The sequence below is a fragment of the Tympanuchus pallidicinctus genome, unplaced genomic scaffold (assembly GCF_026119805.1).
Source record: "Tympanuchus pallidicinctus isolate F22 unplaced genomic scaffold, pur_lepc_1.0 scaffold15, whole genome shotgun sequence".
NCBI lineage: Eukaryota > Metazoa > Chordata > Aves > Galliformes > Phasianidae > Tympanuchus > Tympanuchus pallidicinctus.
In genome coordinates this window covers 458,066-477,265 of record NW_026294669.1, presented here as the reverse complement: position 1 = coordinate 477,265, position 19,200 = coordinate 458,066, and the positions used below count along the sequence as shown (strand labels likewise).

The following is a 19,200-nucleotide window of genomic DNA, read 5'->3' as shown; positions in this document are numbered from 1 at the left end:
ATAGAAGTACAGATTCATGGGGAGAAGTGAATCCTGAGGTTACTACCCCAAAGTTCCAAAGTAAATTTTGCTTCGATGTGATGCTCCTACAATCACAGCCAGGCCTCAAGTCAACATTTCTTTTGCTCCTAGCCTAACTTTTATTACAGGCACCTTTTTTTTTTTTTAATCAGCTGCTGTGAACAGTTTTAAGATCCTGCAGAATTCAAAAGACAAAGGCAAACTGTGTATGTGCATTTTACAGTTTAGGTTAATAGTTGGAAATACGCATCTTCTACAAGGCCCTCAGTGTCCAGACTGTACAAGAACAGTCATGGCAAGCACCTGTGTGCTCACCTGCAGCTCTGGATTGTGAGGCACTGCATTTAGCTTATAGGCCATGAGCCTGGCACTTGTTGCAGACAGAAAGAATAAATGACTTAAAGTTCTAATTGATGAAGGAGCTCTGTTTCCTTTAGAAGAATCTGGATCTGTTGAGTATTGCATACCTGTCAGGCAGCAGAATGAGCTATACCTTAGGAAAGGGGAAGGAACATTTCCTGTCAGCATATGTTTCAGCTGGGTTTCTTTCCTTAAGTAAAAGAGAAGAATATTTGTTCATGAATATGCTTGCTTTCCTTCCCAGCACTGTGGAAGGATCAGCTGCTGCTCTGTTAGGGCTCTCTGGGGGGGCTGTCCTCTCACCTTCCTGCTCCTTCATCGAAGAGATCGCAGCCTGGACAGTCAGCCAGGATGGGGGATGCCAAATACATCGACTTGAATAGGAGAAAATGTTACATCAGGGTGAAGCAAATCATTTTATGGCAGCTTTGCTGACTATTTATGGACTGTTACTCAAACCAAATGCATAGGCAAATTATCTTTCTCTTGTTAAAAGCAAGGTCTGTTAAGTAGCCAGTATTGCTGCATATCTGTTACCTCAAGCGACCACAATGGAAATCTTTTCTTAAGGGGTGCTCTGGAACTTGTCTTCATGTGATGCGGTGAAGATGACAATCATTAGAGACGCTTTGTCAACGCTGACAAGCACTGTGATAGTGCCACACTCCGGGTGGAACAGTGCCTCCTTTGATGATGATCACAAAATTAAATTTCAGACTTCCCTGGTTCTGCGCAACACGACGGGATGCCTGAGGTAACCTCCTGTTCTACAGCACCCCATGGTACACAACAGCCCTGCTTCCCACCAGGCCCTCCTTACCTTTAATCTTTAAGGCAAAATTGCCGTTGCGTTCCATTTAATTCTATCGTTTGGACAGCTTTCATTTATTTTTTTTCTGTATTGAGAGAATATGAAAAGTACAAAGTCACCAAGAGGTGTTAATTATAATGGCTAGTAGTTAAATGTTGGCTGGTTTTTGTATGAAGTGGAACTGATCGTTGTATTTTTCCCATCTGAAATACTGCTGGTTTTGCACTGTGTTTATGGCTCGTGAGTTTTATGTGTCTCTAGTGATTATTTCCTAGGAATATGTTTACAAACATTTTCTGTATATACAAGTAAAGAAATGTTTGACTATTCCCTTTGTGGATTTCTCAAACAGCAATAAGAAGAAAAGTACTCATCTGAATAATAAAATATGAAACTAAAACATCTGAAAAGAGAAATCAAAGACCCAGGGCAGCATATGAGCTATTTCTGTTCATTTGTACGTTTTTTTATCACTTCAATTTATTACTTTTCAAATTTTTCCATTAAGCAGCACAGTAAGACCACTGTTTTTCAATAGATACACTGAAAGTGCTTTCTATTTTCTGGTAACCCTTCTATACTCCAAATATTTTCACATACTGCTATTTTTTATTTATTGGGTTATTTTTCACGGCAAGGTTCACACTGTTGTTGGAACATTCAGTGCTAGTATAGCACCTAGAGAACGTGCACCTTCATGGTCAGCATGCAGAGTTAGCAGCAGTCTGGTCTCAGAGCACACCCACTCACCACGTGCATGTCAGGATTTGCAGGGTGGTTGCCTCAGAGGCAACTAATTGTCTGCATACCCTTCACTGCTTACTCTGAAGCACAGTGCAGCCTGTTCCTTTCCCCACACCCTTGTTTATACTTCTATGTATGCATATTACAAATGTCAGTGGCATTGCACCATACAACACAGCACTGAATGAATCCAGTCTTACGACGAGGCAGCAAAGGGTATTTTAACAGAGATGAGCCCAACACCCATCCTACAGCATACATGCTGTATTTTTGTGCTACTGCGACAGAGACAGCTTGTGTGGAAGAAGTCTGTGAGAAAGGATTCTCTTTATGGCTTGTTTTGTTCTTGAGTCAGTTCTACCTTGGAATTACCATTTGAATCTTATTCATCTCTTAAGAAAGTTGGGAGGAGGGTAGCTGCACCAAATGGTATGTTTGCTTTTTACTTCTCTAAGTCAGCTATTATTATTATTCTGTTGGGGTTTTGCTTGTTTTAAAAAAAAATGAAAAAGTCATCTGCAAACTGTCTGATAAATGATGTCTGTCTGTCAGTGGGTGCACTGCATTCATTTCTCATTTTGACTGTTTAGGAATCTGAGCTCTGCAGGGGAAGAAGCCCGGAAGCAGATGAGGTCCTGCGAAGGGCTGGTTGATTCACTGCTCTATGTGATCCACACCTGTGTGAACACATCGGATTATGACAGCAAGGTGTGTGCTCGGTTCATCTGAGGGATTTCTAATGCTAACCTCTGTGTCTGATCTGATCTCTTGGGGTTTGCGTAGTGCAGTTTCTCACTGCGATGCTTTTAACTCAGCGGATCGTCTCTCAGCCCCAGGTCACTGATGCACAATCAAATTCTGTGCCGTAATGCAGTCGTAATTTGTCCTGGACTATTCACTTCTGCCATGTATTCATTCATTTAATAATAAGCTCTCATGCTTTTCATTTGCAGGTTACTAAAACCAGTATAGTAGGGAAGATTATTGTAAATATTTTCATGTTTGGTGATATCGGGAGAGAGATTGCAGTTTTCCCAAAGAAACAAGTGTAATAATGTCCAAGGCACAGAATTAGAATGTGGTGCTTGTGCTTTAGGATACCTTTTCATCTGTGCTTAGTCTGTTTGGTGTGTTTCATCACTGCACGAGAAAGCAACAAGTTTCGTGATGTCTTTACAATTTGGTTTCAGACAGTGGAGAACTGCGTGTGCACCCTGAGAAACCTTTCCTACCGCTTGGAGCTGGAGGTGCCTCAGGCACGTCTGCTGGGCATCAATGAACTGGACGACTTGTTGGGAAAGGAGTCACCGAGCAAAGACTCGGAGCCAAGCTGCTGGGGGAAAAAAAAGAAGAAGAAAAAAAAAACTTCACAGGAGGACCAGGTTTGCCTTTTTTCTTTGATTACAAATGTTTAAAATGCTTAGCTAACGGTGAGCGAAACTTGAAGAAAGATGCCATACATTGAATGAAAATACAGAGGCTTACTGTACTTACAAATACGTATTCATTTCTCAGTGGGATGGAGTTGGCCCTATACCTGGATTTTCCAAGTCTCCTAAGGGGGTAGAAATGCTGTGGCACCCATCGGTGGTAAAGCCGTACCTAACGCTTCTAGCAGAAAGCTCCAATCCAGCCACGCTCGAGGGCTCTGCAGGATCTCTCCAGAATCTTTCTGCTGGCAACTGGAAGGTACCTGAATTTCTGCTCTTCCTCCTGTTTCTTTGTAGAGTGTGGCATCAGATCTTATGTGCTATGAAGCTGTTATTTCTGCCATGAAAGGCAGTCAAAGATGGTAGGCAGGAAGAGCAGTCTGGAAACTGTGCAGTCAAAATGTGTAGGCAGTAATAACACTTCATAACATCAGCACTGTGGTATGTGGTATATTAGTTACGAGATTTAATAAGTTGCATTTGCTCTTATCATTTTTATTTCCATGTATTGCTGCTTATGGCTCTTGCACACAATGTTTTACAATGGCATTAGGTGAGAATATTTCATTAATGTTATGTATTTGTCACAGAGATGGAGAAAATGCTAATTGCTTTCTTTGCTGTAGAAAACCAGACAAGGCTGCTTAATTTTATGCCTGTTTTAAAGTTGGCCCTTTTTAAGAAAAGTACTTCTCCTTCTTCAGTAATTTGTCATCTATTAGGACGTTTTGTCTGTTAGATCATTTCTTAAAATGTTGTGCCACAGCAGGAATGAGTGAAAAAGAGCAGAGTCAGCCCTTTTTCATAATGATAAAGGGAAGCATTTAACTGTTAACATATCATCTTTGCACTGCAAAATGTAAAGATGTCCTTAAAATGCTTAAGAATTATCATCTAATAAGAAACAATTTCAGTCAGAATGTCGCAGTAGATCTGCAGGTAACTTGGAGCTCTGTTACAGTTTGCAGCATACATTCGAGCTGCTGTAAGGAAAGAAAAAGGACTGCCCATCCTTGTGGAACTCCTGAGGATGGACAACGATCGAGTCGTTTCATCTGTGGCAACCGCCTTAAGGAACATGGCGTTAGATGTTCGGAATAAGGAGCTTATTGGTGAGTCCAGAGCTGAGAGAATGCAGGATGAGTCTGACCTAATATTGAAAGAGTACAAGGGGAAATTCTACCAATGGAAATAGCATACTTGATTTTACTGTATCACATCACTTGTGCCCCAGAAATTAATCTTTCTGACAACAGGAGCTTTCCACAGTAATACTGTTCTTTTGGTTTGCCTTTAGCCATCTTGCATGCCTGTCTCTTCACAATGGGCTGAAGTGACCTCAAATGAACTGGACAGGAAACTGTCAGTACAAAATATGATGGAAAACACAACTCTGCTTCCTTGGAGCTGATAAATGGTAACCTGCTGAGAGGGCTTCAGGGTCCCTTATGAGTACTAAGAGAACAGGACAGCACTGCTGCCAGAGCACCAGTAGATGCTTTAATAGAGCTGGAGAGGGAGAGAGGGGGACGATCCTCTGCTAGTGAAATATTTCCACCAAAACCCAGATGTAGAGCAGTGTATATATGCCTTTGCTGAATGAAGTAATCAGTGAAGATGTTTGCTAGAACTTAATGGTTTTCTTCTGACAGTTTTAATATTTAACGTTTAAAGCTCTCATCTATGCCTTTCTCATCTACCCTATGAAAACAAAAGTAAAAACTTCTCCTGCCTCGGTTAGGAATCTGTCTACTATGGCAAGTGTTGACCATGCCTTGCTCCTGCGGCCCAAAGGAACCTGCTAACTCATGGGAAGATGTAAAGATGTTTGATTTTTCTAACAGGAATTTTCTATTTTGTAGGCTAATGGGGTAAGCATGCAATAGTTACTATACAGATAAGAGATAGTTATTCTCAAAAAAATAAATGCAGTTGAAAATTACGTATTTCTGGAGCTTTACCATCTGGGATGTTCAGAACATGTTTGCATGCAGAGCAGGTATTATATCCATAAAAGATTAGGAGAAAAACATGTACTTAGGTTCCATTGCATCATCCATATACAGGCAATACTCTGTGATAATCTATTTTCAGAACTTTTCCTTCCCCTCACAGCAGAACTTGTCAGTTAGGAACATCCCTCCACCTGTGCTCTCTCTGTCGAAGCTTTAGCAATCAAAGAGTTATTGGCTTTGTAGGCATAAAATATTCTGAGACACAAAGTGAGTCAGGACCTAGCCCTCGCCAGTGCCCTGTTTTATACAACTTTATTGGCATTTGTTGGTGCAGAGCTCTCAGTGATTGAATCTCTGGGGGGAAAAAGGTTATTTAAAAGAATGGGTACTCTAACAAATAGCAGTATAAGATGCTATGTGGAAACCTGTGTTGCTGAGCTTGCCAAAACATTGGCAGTGACAGAGTAGTACTGTGTACAGCCTTGTTGGTGGGAACTTTCCACTGCGTTTGAAAAGAAGTTGCTTTGGTGTGCGGAATTTATTTTTGGATAAAATTTTTCCCCAGAAATTATGCAATTAGTGAAGGGCTTTGAGACAGGCTTCTTCATCAAGCACCGCGGCGTACAAGCACAAGTCTTCAGTAAAATCAATTAATAATCATTTAATTATCAACAGGATCTAAACAGGAAAAGAAAATAAGAAACACTTCAGCTTTACTTGATTTCCTTTGTTTGCAGTGTGATTATCCCTGTCAGTAACTGAAACTGAAGGAGCTGAGATCTGATCTCTTGTGGCTGACAAACAGGGTGAACAGAATGTCAGAAGGAAAAAGGCCCACATGGCTGTAAGGATTTCTTTAGCCTCCCCATAAATGAAGCTGAGGAATGTGCACAGCTCCTCAAATCACATGAAATAATGTCATGTTTTCTCTTGAACAATTCTGCTTTCTCCAAATAATCTCTGTTTCCAAATGCTCCAGTTTTAATACCAAAATGCAGGTTACTTCTCATGGCTTTTAAGCCAGGAGAGAAGGGAGAAGACGAAAGTGATCTCTACTCTCACGGTATAAAGTGTGAAGTCTTGGAGTTTTTCCATGGGTTGGATCCGGTGTTCCATTTGACTGCTTTCAAATGCAGTTTATTGTTAAGTCTTAGGATTTCAAATCTGAAGTACCAGAACATACGTTCTGACTTGGTTCTGTTGATGGGTTGTTACAGGCAAATATGCTATGCGAGATCTGGTGAATCGACTGCCAGGAGGCAATGGCCCAAGCATATTGTCTGATGAGACTGTAGCAGCAATCTGCTGCGCGCTGCATGAGGTCACCAGCAAAAACATGGAAAACGCCAAAGCCCTCGCTGATACCGGGGGGATAGAAAAGCTGGTGAACATAACGAAAGGAAGAGGTGACAGGCAAGTAGGCAACAAATGTCATACGTCCTCTGTTTATTTCATTCCAAATGTGTAAGAATGCAGGTAATCGGGGGCGGGGGGAGTTTCAAAATAAACAGAAATTTGTGAAAATCAGTTGGTTTTTTTTACTGTCCTGATCTGAGTAGCTACCAAGTCTGAGTCACGCTGGAACAGAAGAGGCAGTTGGTCTGGTACCTGCCATTCTTTTACGGTGTATTCCTTACAGCTTTTAGAGACTGTTACAGGTGCAGTTAATGGGGTCTATTCAGGGAAAAGAGTATTTAAAAACTTATCTTTTAAACACCTACAACGTTAATGGAGTATTTAGAGCTTTTTGAAATGAGAACATGTTAACACCTTCATCAGGATATCTCAGTAACTATTAATTATATCCAGCATGGCCACTTGTTAGGCTGTGAGGAAAATCTGCCCTACCAAACAGCAACCTTGGCAGTGGGATTGTCTGGAATAGGACTGTGAGTGTTTGTTGATGGGTTCTGGCTGTCTGCAGACAGCTGCAGGTCTGTCTGTGCCACCTGGTGTGCTAGGGCTTCATAGGGCACCGTGGGCAGTAGCACTGAAACCCTTCAGAAAAATAGGTGGGTAGCAGAGCATCACATCATGGGAATGCTGCAGTGTCTGAGTCATGCAGTGCCAGCACCAAGCCAGCCTCAGGGACTCCGTGTAGCTCTGATCAGGATCTCTGCTTTAACCTGCTCAGCATATCTGATGGATCTCATGCTGGCAGGACTCTTGTATAAAGTAGAAAATCTTGGATCTCCCTTCTGTGGCCAGCAGAAAGCTGACTATCCAGTCAGCCCCGGGTTCTGTTCCCACTATTAGATCACGTAGCAGTGGGGAGGAAAGGATCTGCAGCTGTGCAGAAGTGCAAATTAAATGCACAGCATTTTTATCAACATCTGTCTGAAAAGAAACTGTGGACTGTATTTTGTGTATCTGTGATTTATGATAGTTTGTATGTTCAAGGTGTCACCTGTGACTATAACTTTGTTGTTCTGTTGGGGTTATGCGGAAAGTTGCTCTTACAACAATAGGAGAACAGGTACATAGAAGAGATCTGGAGGAAATGACCCCAAGTTATGCTAGGAGAGGTTGAGGTTGGCGGTTAAGAGGAATTTTTTCACAGGCATTGGGATGGGCTTCCCTGAGTGACAGTCAGTCCCCGTCATGGAGGTGTGCAAGAGCCAGGGATGCAGAGCCAGGGGACGTGTGGTAGGGGAGGTGTATGGAGCTGATGGTTGGGATTCGTGGTTGTTACGAGGGTCTTTTCTGACCTACGTGATTCTGTGACTGAAAATCTTTGAACAGCTTAGAAGTGGCTACTCACTGACTGACACTATGAACTGCCATTTTTTTTCAGCTTTTTCAGTCATGTTTTTCTTTCAGAAAGTGTGTTTGGATGAATCTTCACACTGACAGGAGAAGGCACGTGTTTGACACAGATGTGCTGTGGAATTTAATTTCAAATCCCTTCTTCAGTACCAACAGCAGGCACGATGACATGACTGTTCTTCATAACAGGCAGAGCCTGTTCTTGAGAATGCCTTGCTCTTGAGAATGGAAAAAGTCTTACTGAGCAAACCATTCCTGTGGTAGCACAGCACGGGTTGGAGAACCGAGTCCTGCTCGGAGGATGTTGGGACGCATTCAGTACCAACTCCCTGTAATTTGCTATTTTTCTACTGCTAGGAACGCTGTATAAAATTTTAAGGCATATAGTGAAATGTACTAAACGATGTTTCTTATCACAAAGTTTTGTCCTTGTGTATGATGACCACCTGTACTCCTCGCTTGGGTGAGCTGGAAAGAGAATTTCTAGGCTGAAGAGCGAAGTAAATGTCATGTCAGTGTACACAGCCTTTGTTGACCCTGCTGACACTGCTGTACTGCAGGCAGCACTAAGAGCTGGCTTTCTTCACAGCTGCAAGGTTTAGGCTATTCCAGCACTCCAGAACACCATTCTGTTTTAATGGAGTCAATGCTTTCTACTAATGCAATGTTTTTTATTTCCTTAGATCTTCACTGAAGGTTGTCAAGGCAGCTGCTCAAGTACTCAACACGTTATGGCAGTATCGAGACCTTCGCAGCATTTATAAGAAGGTAGACTGCAAAATTAGCTTACACTGGAAAATGGTTGTATAAAAACTCTTAAGCTAAGGTAAAGCAATAATTTATGTTCTTTGCTTTTTACCACTCCTCAGGATGGATGGAATCAGAGTCACTTCATTACACCAGTATCGACGCTTGAACGTGAGAGATTCAAATCCCATCCCTCACTATCAACAGCCAATCAGCAGATGTCACCGGTCATGCAGTCAGGTCAGTGCAGACACATACAGAGATCTATTGAAGGGATACCTTGTATCTCAGTAACTCAAACAGCCTGTGGGTTGACTTGGCATTCTAAAGCACAGAGGCCCTGCTGTGTTTTCTCTGTATTTAACCCTACAAACAGCAGTGCACAGGTGCTTCACGAGTGCTGTGTGTGACCATGTCTGATACTGCTGGCAAGTTTCAGACCCCACATTGTGTCAGATGGTGGTGGTGTGCTTCCAGAACACCAGTAGACCCCAGCTGATAGCGGGCATGCAGCCGAGGGACCAGGTTAGATGTAGTCCTAAGTGAAATCCTCAGTGCACGCTGCGTGGATATCTGGACTTCGTCACTGTTTCCCTCTACAAAATCACTGCTTTTCAGCTGCATGGCACTGTAGGTCAGGCCTCTTACTTAAAAGCACACAGAGCAAACCCACTAGTGAGGGACCTGTTTTTGTTCCATTATAATGAGCAAAACAAATGCAACACATCTTACTCTTCTGACTCCTCATTGTTGCAATGAGCTCCCTTTTGTTCCTTTAACATCTCCAGGAGTACAATCTAGATCTTTGTGACAGAACTGCCATGCAAGGCGTTCAGTGGATTTTGTATCCTCTGAATTTAGAGTTTTATTTCATCCAATTTGCCTTTCTATTTTTATGTGAGTAGATCTCTCTTACTACTGAGAAAAATACATCTGCCATTTGCTAAAATAATTTACCGGCTCCTACAATACAGTTGATTAATTACTTACATAAATAAAAGGAACAACACTCACACTACTGTGTGAAATAGGTGACTGAGGGACTCAGGCTGGGATTTATTTTGCTGTCAACCATATCCTGTGGTGATCTGGGGAAAGACAGCACATCCTTCCTGCCCAGAGTTCCTCTCAGCCACCACCATTCAATACGCAGGACTGATGTCTTCATCTGGTGTCAATAAACAGCAGACTACAGTCTTCAGTTCTAGAGCATTTTGTTGTCCTGATCTTTTTGGTCAGTTGCATGTCTGGTTTTCTCCCAGTCCTTTGGGATCCTGAGAGATTGTCCTGAACAACCATCCCTTTTTCTCTCTCCAACCACATGGTACCAAAGGCAGTTGCTATGTACTCTTAGATCTAGTTGCTAAGTTGCACATACTGGTATCAAAACTGCACCTTGAATTTGTGGACTGTTTAGGCCACATATCTACAGCCAGAACCAAAAATACGTTCTCAATAGAAGCAGTGACACTGAAGCAAATTCTGCTCAGGCTCTGGGAACTACGAGCTTTCCCTGAAGCTCTCCTAAGAGATGCTAGCAGAATGACTGTGGTGCTCCAGTTCTGTGAGCTGCAGGTAGGAAATAAGACGGGAATTTCTAACATAATATTCTGAGGCTGTTGGACTTCAAAGAGCACTGAGCAGAAACTAACAGGAAGTGCCCGTTTTTCTGTTCCAGAGCATGACCAAGCTTAAACTATTAAAATGGAAGCTCAGTGCATAAAAATTATCTGCAGAGTACTGTGGGAACAGCCCTGCAGGTTGCAGCACACACAGCAGGTGTGGTAGAACGTTTGTACCTGGTCTGTAGCAGTTGTTCTTCGTTAGGGTCACTCAGTGCATGCATTAAGTTGACCGCTTTCAGATGATGCTCCCCCAGTTTAGCTTTTTTAGCCTTGGGCATGCTAGGAAAATACCAGTAATTAAGCTATTCTTAGCTCAAACCCGAAATTGTGAATATGATATAAAGGACACAACCACTGGAAGAAGAAAAACAGTTATCTGTGAAAAAGAAAAGAGGTAGTTGTACAAACTTTCTGCATCGTTCACTGTAATAAAAGCAATGGATTACATTGTATTGTTTTGAGATGGCTGTCAGCCAACAGGAGCTGACCAAGTGGCCAAGATTCACTTCTGTGTGATAATGAAAGGAAAATAGTACAAGCGTGTGCATGGTTGACTTCAGCCAGGCAGAGTGTAATGTTTTCTGACCTGTCCTGGGTGACCTGGTGGACTTGAAAATTCTATTTAAGCATAACCTAAATACAGTCATAAACTTTAACGATGAAATGGGTAAGGTCTCTTATTTCAAATCATTATGGAGTGGTGACTGGTTGTAAGAGTATCAGTGGCAATCTCATGGTGCGTTGGTGATAGCTCTCGTCATTGCAGCCCTTCGTACAGGAAAGGCTGTGCACTAATTTTGGCCATTACCCATGAGTTTGCTCATCTCGTTTGCTGATCCTTGGAGAAGGAAAGAATAAGGAGAGAAGAGAGAAGGTCGGGTTTGAGAAAGGTGATCAGCCTGTGCAATAACAGCCTTTCTTTTTGCATCAGTCGGCAGCACATCTTCATCACCGGCTTTATTAGGAATTAGAGAACCCCGCTCTGAATACGATAGAACTCAACCTCCTATGCAGTATTATAACAACCACGGCGATATCATTGCTCATAAAGACATCTACACTGGTAAGGCTCTAGCTAGGTGACCTCCTAGCTGGAATAGGTAAATATTCCTTCTATGTGGAGTTTGTGCAATCATAATATGGACAGCTGCATTAGCAGAAATGTTGCTTTTAATGTTGTTTTCACTTTTATTCATAGCATGAGGGAAAAAAAAAAAAAGGTTTTTTATTTACCTGCTAATTTCTTTAAAATTACAAACATCACCAGAATAACAGATAGTCTTTGAGGTCCCTTCCAAACCAAGCCATTTTTTGATTCTATGAATAACAAGAGATCGGTTTACACACTGAGAAATGAGGTGCTTGGAAAACTTATTTTAGTTTAAGAATCTGTTGCAGAAAATTACTTTATTATACGCTTTATATGTTGTAATCAAACATTATTTTAATATGCATATATAGTTACGTTATTATAAAGCTATACCATTATTTCACACTTTCCTGATTTTGCTTTTCCTTCTTCAAGTCACAAAATAAGAGATGTCAGTAAAAAGGGAGAAATAAATTTCTCATTTTAAAGGTTATCAGCAGCACACATGCATGGAGAAAGGAAAAAAGCATTGGGGTTTCTGCTTAACTACTGGTGAGGGATAACATTCACTTGTATCTTATGACCATATTATCAGTAAACTATAAAGTCTGCAGACTTAATTGTTGGAGTGCTACATAATTCTTCTAGATAAAATAAAAGCGCAAAGACAAAAAATAGACTGAAGTTGATGCCAAAACCTATTTTCTCACAGGTTCCAGCAAAACTTCCCCAATTTACATCAGCTCCTATTCCTCACCAGCGAGAGAACAGAACAGGCGGCTACAGGTGAGTCTGAAATTTGGTTTTGGAGTGATACTGAAATGACTCGACTCAGCACATGATGTTTTAGTGGAACGTTAAAGAGTTTAAGTACACTTTGCAGTGTCAGAGTCTTTTCTGCAGAGAGCTGAGCATTTCTGTCCTCAGCAGTACGTGAGCTGTTGTCAGCTTACCGCCGTTTTCTTTCTGTAGTCCCACATCCTTGTACGTTCTTGGCACGGTTGGATCTCAGACCGCTGTTCTGACTTGGCAGATATTTCAGGTGCTGTATTTTCTACATGTGCCCTAAAAGCTCAGCTATGGATTGGTACTGGCTCTGCAGTGGATGCAGGTGGGTGACCTGTAGACAGGCTGAGAGGTTTTTCCTGCGTTAGTTTTACCTGGAGCCTTAGGGGCGTTTCATGCAGGTTTCGTCATTGGAAGAACTACACTGAACTCTTCAGGGAGAGTTTTGTGTGTAATGTCTATGAGTTCTAAAAGCAAGCATTTTCTCTGTTTAATTACATTTTAAAAGTTTATTTTTCTTTCACGTTGTCAACAGCATCAGCAACTGTACTACAGTCAAGAAGATACCAACAGGAAAAACTGCGACGCGTACAGGTTGTACCTGCAGTCCCCACACAGCTATGAAGACCCGTACTTTGACGATCGAGTTCACTTTCCTGCTACTTCAGACTACACAACACAGTATGGACTGAAATCAACCACAAATTATGTAGACTTTTACTCCACCAGACGATCTTCTTATAGAGCAGAACAGTACCCGGGTTCACCCGACTCCTGGGTGTAGCATCAAAGGAAAAAAAACCAACAGTGTATTTCTCATCGTGCTTGAGAAGAAATGGAATGGCCTCATTTGATGTCTCGGTTATGAAATCTGAAGGTGAAATAAAAGAGGAAACGAGGAAGTCTTTTGGTTTGGGTTTTGGAGGGCATTTGGCTTTGGTTTGGGTTTTTTTGTTTTAGTTTTTGCTGGGGGTGTTTTTGGGTGAGGAACCGTCAGAGAGAAAATCTGGAAGGGATGCTTCTTTGCTCTGTTTAGATGTTAGGTATTATTACTTGTAGCTTCTGTAGTCTGGTGAGGGTGTGGGCGATGTGATGAAAGGTTTGAGAATCGAGTAAAATGAATTTGGAAAGTGCGTAGGTCAGAGCAAATTAAACCTGTTTTTTATGTGAATAAAAGTCTTGTTCTGATAGTTTGTACAGAAAAAAATAAAATGGATGCCCTTGTTTTATTGATATTACTAAATGTCAAGATTGTATGCTATTATGTCGTGTAAATTTCTTTCATTGGTGTAAATATGGAAATGCCACATTGGTTTAAAGTGCCATCCATTTGTAATGCAGTGTGTCATTTTGAAAGAGATTTGAAACATCATACACAAAAAAAAATCCAAGAAAATGTTATAAATTAAAAAAAATACAATTAATAGCATAATTTTGAAGCACAAAGTCCAGTTCAGCATAGCTGCACCTCTCCCATTCCCATTCCCATTCTCTCTGCATATTTCATACAAAAACAAACAAAAAACTTCACTGCCATTTTCTATGCACATGGAAGAACAATAAATATGAAAGTCTCATCCGTGGAAAGCTGGTCCCTGTTCTTTTCTTGTTAATAATTTTTGGTGTGTGGAATTTCAGGAACAAATACTGTGAATGCGAGGTGCAACTGCTTTTTTTTTTGATCAGGTTAAATGCATCAGAATCGCTTTGGCCACTGTCCCAGCATTCCACAGTGCATGTGTTCCAGAGGTGCCAGCATGAACCACCAAAACATGAAGTTATTCCTACTCACCCTTTATTCCCCAATTACTTTGGCTACAGGCAATTGGGGTATGTTGGAACTTCATCCTATGTTCTTCCCAGCACTCCTCTCCTTGTTCCCCCCAGTAAAATTTCTGTCTTCTTGCTTTCAGAGAGTATAGTCTGTAGTTTGCACTTCCCTTGGATTTATTTACAGTCCAAATGATTGATGATGTTAGTAACCATGGACTTTCCTCACGCTGTACAGTCTGTTGACTTTGTACTGTTCTTAGTTTTTTCTTTCCCATCCTAGCAAATTTCTTCAGTTTTCAGTGTCTGCAAATGCCCCCGTCGTGTTGGTGCAGTGATGACAGGTAAAGGTAAGCAGAACTGCTCCAATTAAATTCACCTCTCCTTACTTGGTTGGGGGTACTTCTGTCCCCTGGCTGTACGAGGGGAAAGAAACAAAGGGGTGAACAGCCCAGTAGAGGAAACGAGTTGGGTTTTAACCTCTGTTACAGAGCCAACTCCCCACTGATTGCAGCGTGATGTTACCGAGGGACAGCACTGTGCAGGTGGTGCCTTTTCTTTCCTGGACTTCGGTTTTCTCCTTTTAAGGTAGGAAAGAGTTTCCATTTAATTCGGTTTGAGTTTGTTTCTGGTAAGAGCAGTTTGGTCACTGACAGTTCAGTGACAGTTCTCACTGCCTTCAGAGTCGTGTACAAGGTTTGCTACAAGGATGAACGCAGATCAATGTTGATCATTTGGTACACCCACAACTGTACTGAGCCAGACGCATTTCTTTGGTACTGCGTTGTCCCACGGTGCTTTAAATTAGTGCTGGATAATGACAGGATCACAGTCTGCTCTGATTTCCTTGGAATCTGCTGACATCTTTGAATCATTCTTACCTCTCAGCTGAGACTTTAATCAGGATCAAAAGCAGCAAGGTGTGGGCGGGCAGCCAACTGGGATCTCCTGTGATGTGGCAGATCTATTTTGTTATGGTCATTTTCTTTGGTTTTTAATGGCCCCATCATCTGTGTATTTCCACACTTTGTCTTGGTGCTGCATGATTACAGTCATCTCCACGGTATGCTCATTGCTTAATTTCCCTTTATGTACGGTTTCAAACCAAATGCATGAAAGCGGGGAAAATCAGGGCACAATGTAATTTCTTTGCTCACCTTCAGGATGCAGGCTGGTGCTTGGGCCAGCCAAAGGGCTGGGAGTGTAAACGGAAGGCAGGGGCTTTTAAAATGCACCGCATTCATTGAGTTACATTCAGATTGATATTCTGGTGAGAAAAATAAAAGTTAACTACTCAAAACGCCAGTGTCCTTAGGACGGGGTGATGTTAATTTGGAAGTTAAAAAGTTAAACACTAGTAGTACCCTGGGAAATGTTCTTTATTTCCATCTTTGTAATGATTAAATTGTAAATGTGATGAAAGAAGTACTAAACCTTATCAAAATCGGAGAGTTAAATAGCTTACAATTAGAAGAGCTTGAGATGTTGAGTCGTGCAGTACAGCAGCACTGTGCTAGTCCTCTCCCTACGGACTGCAGAGGGCAACTAAGAGCAGCACTGACCTCAGTGAAGCAGTTATGCTGACTAAATGCTGAACGATGGAAAGAAGGGCTGAAGTTAACATGGATTCCTTCTCCTGAGGAGGAAGTGCCTGCTATGAACAAGTCAGGGAATGTCAGCCATCCCTGCACGCTCGTGGCTCTCGGCTGTCAGCCCCAGTCTGGTGCCCTGGCTGCCGTGCAGCTGCTCCGCCCCCTGGCAATGCGCGTTGGCCAGCGGCTCGCACCGCCTTCTGCAGTTTCTCCTGTGCGTCAAAGACAGATGAGTGTTTTGGCAACATCCCAGGAGAAGCACTGAGCCACTCGGATGGGCGCAGAAGCTGCAGGATGTCTGCCGCAGCACCAAGAACCGTGCCCAGGGCTGCAGTGAGACAGCCTGGCTGCGCGGCCGTGGCGAGGCTGTGAGAGCTGCTGAGAGACACAGAGCCTGAATGGGCCGAGCACAAAGTTAAGGCGCTCAGAGGAGGGCCGTGCGGCTGAGCCTGCGAGCAGCAATCCTGTTGCCATGAAAAATACATTGGCTACAAAAGTTAATTTCTAGAGGGCTTTTATTTGGAAAGCGTACAAAGCCTCTTCCTTACCTGCTGCAGGGACTGTGGCACTGTCATGTGCAGTTCTCATAGCCAGCAGTTTTCTCGTCTGCTGGCTCATCCAGTTACTTCCTGATTAAAGCATCCCGACTGTTTCACTTTGTGAAAATACTGATGACAGCTTTGCAAAACATTACAGGAAAAGTTACAGGAAAAAAAAAAAAGTGCTTGAAATCATCCTTTTTGGCAGTTGTTCTTTTTTTTTTTTTCTTAATATCTTGGCCTTTAATGGAGGCTAAGGACATTTTACACTGTATACCTAAGTGTGCTTTTCTACCTCGCAGCGTTGATATTCTGCTCAGCTTACTCCATACTGATTTCCCATATCACTGCAATATAATACTGGCATTTGCTTGTGTTCCCATGTTGGCAACCTGTGTGTAGTTGTAATTTCGTGATGGCTTGTGATGTTATCCTCAGAGCACGTTCTCTGGGCAGAACAGTGTGCACCACTAGCAGGTGATGAGTTATTTGCAACCTCCCCAGCACCATCACTGCAGGACAGAATGAAATCTTCCTTACAAGAGAATGACTTTGTGCTTCAATTAGTTCAAATATTTATAGCAGTCAGTCTGCTGCGATGTTTATCTCTGTCATTATCATTAGCATGTAATGAATGTCATCTTAGGATCTTGCAGCAGCATCTTCTGGCCTTACAGTTCCTGTTATCACAGGAGAGCGTTTGGGTTTCTGAGTGAATTGGGCTGGGTTTATTGTGTGAATTTCACAACTCATCCAGACCCAACCATGTTTCTGCATTAGAATGCCCAGTGTGCGTTTAACAGAAATTGATGCTTCAGTGAGTGAATGAAAGGACTCAAGTCTTTTGCTTCGCTGAGTCAAATGACTCCAATGGAGTTTGCACAATTGGAGATTAGAGAGTTCAAGTAAGAAGTTATATTCCTGTGTGATGCTGTCTGCAATATGAGCTTTGCCAATTTCAGCTGATGGGCGTGGAAATGGTTTTTTTTTTCCTAAATTAAGTCTATGTCCTCGTCTCTGCTGTGATACATTTATGGATTTTTTTCATGAGTTCTTCACAAAAAAAAAGGCCTGCTCAGAAAAGCTTACCTGCAGCCATAAAGGACGCAAAAAGCTCGAGCCTTAGCATATTCTAAGTCCTGGGGGGAAGTTGTCATCAGGTTTGGAACACAACGACCTTAAAGGTCCCTGCCAACCCAAACCTATGTTTATGATTACTTGGATTTTTTATGGTATTTTAATTAACGGTAGAGTTGGCAATTATATCATAATTAGACTTGCTTGTGTAATCATCCGAGCTGTGCTACTTCCATAAAACCTAATCAGGTGTGTCTAAAACTGGAACACAGTAGAGTCTTTCAGATCACCTCACTGCAGGCACTGGCTGCTGACTGCTGCGGGGCACCCTAAATACTGGTACCTGTCATCTCAATACCAATTATTTCTGATGGTAAAAGTCTCCTTCATGTGGATTACATGAAAAATACAAGCAGCAGAGTATTTGGTGAGGTGATTTCCAGCTGGTTCCTTAAGGCATTTGTGAGTGCATTTCTCCTGACTGGGAGAGTGAAATGAATGATCCCCCTGTGCACCAAGTAATCATGCACAATGAGAAGAGATAGATCTCCTTTAGGACTAAATGCAAAAATCTGTGGCTCACATAGATGGCTCATAATCAAGTCACAGTTCATTCATCGTGTCCTAAATAAATCAGGCAATCAAGTAAATCCAGAATCAGCTGGTGCACCTCCAGAATGGGTAGAGATGCAGGAAACTGAGATCATCACATCCCATGAAATGCTGACTGTCGAGAATTTTCCCTCTGCCCAAAAATCATTCGTCATATGTGAGTGCTTAACATGGGAACAAAATACATAATCCTGCACTTCTATTTATACAGATCCTATTTAGAGCTGTCATTCATCCAGAGAGGTTGAAGAGGATTTATCTAATTCTAAATACTGCGTACGATTATTATCTCAAACAGTGAAACAGGAGAAAGGCCGTTCATCAACTGCCAAGAAGCCATTCAGCTTGGCTCTGCCCACCTTGCTGATGTTGTTAAACGTTCCCACCTCAGGAGCAAAGAAAGAACATTTTAAAAACATTTGGCTATGTTAACCTGTAGCAGCCTCTTCTCACACAGGACTGTAAGAGCTGGAAAGGAAATTCTGCTGTAGCCCAACTGCAACGTCTGTCCTGCTTGGCTGTTTACCAGTTATGCACTTTGACAATTAAATTTGTCAAGAACACAAAGCAAAACAACTCTCAGCTGTTCTTTACCAAACTTTCCCCTTGAAACAAGGAAACTTCTGAGAGTATTTGAATGAGACTGAAAATGCCCCACATCTGAAAACGTGCTTGAAGCAAAGCCTACCGACTCAACTAACCGCACAGAACAGAACATGGCACTGGAAATGTTAAAAGTCTCCATGTATTTTTTTTGCAGACTTGGCTGCCATGCATTTCTCTTTGCTACAGTGATTACCTGCTAAAGCTAACTGGTTTTAAGCCAGCGCACAAGATATGCTGGCAGCTAACAAATCTGACCGTCAGTCGGTTTGGTGCCGTAGCTCAGAAGCTCTTTTGCAAGGAGCGCTGACCGGCCATCGGGACACACGGACTGAGATGCAGTTCTCCTCAAGCAAAAGGCATGAAAACGCCCGAGCGATGAACAGGGGTCTAAGCAGCATAGTTTGGAAAGTCCGTGCTGGGAGAAGGTACGAAGGGCTGTGAAAGCTGTTTGCAGCTTGCCCGCCCTGCTGGTTCCGTGCGTGCTAAAATCCTCCACTTCGCGACCGCCATCTAGAGCCGGCCCGGCTGCACACCGTTACTTTCCTAACGCCGAAACGCTTTTGCTTCCCCATGAAGTTAGAACAGAAAAATCACTTCCTGCGCTTCGCAAGCAACGTGTAAACAGGATCCCAAGGAAGAAGTCCTTTCCCAAGACTTGTGTAGCTGCCA

At 42.3% G+C, this 19,200-nt stretch overlaps 1 protein-coding gene across 10 annotated transcripts in view; it reads left to right on the top strand.

The window, feature by feature from the left end:
* PKP4 (plakophilin 4) overlaps positions 1-13,922 on the top strand; it is a 46,771-nt gene extending 32,849 nt beyond the window's left edge. For all 10 annotated transcript variants that reach the window (XM_052675942.1, XM_052675941.1, XM_052675940.1 and 7 more), the window contains 11 exons: positions 952-1,135; positions 2,527-2,644; positions 3,127-3,318; positions 3,452-3,625; positions 4,328-4,478; positions 6,539-6,734; positions 8,771-8,855; positions 8,957-9,074; positions 11,391-11,522; positions 12,262-12,335; positions 12,871-13,922. In XM_052675942.1, coding sequence (XP_052531902.1) covers positions 952-1,135; positions 2,527-2,644; positions 3,127-3,318; positions 3,452-3,625; positions 4,328-4,478; positions 6,539-6,734; positions 8,771-8,855; positions 8,957-9,074; positions 11,391-11,522; positions 12,262-12,335; positions 12,871-13,119 — 1,673 coding nt within the window. In that variant the 3' untranslated portion in view covers positions 13,120-13,922. The remainder of the gene's footprint in view (positions 1-951; positions 1,136-2,526; positions 2,645-3,126; positions 3,319-3,451; positions 3,626-4,327; positions 4,479-6,538; positions 6,735-8,770; positions 8,856-8,956; positions 9,075-11,390; positions 11,523-12,261; positions 12,336-12,870) is intronic.
* The last annotated feature ends 5,278 nt before the right edge of the window (positions 13,923-19,200 follow it).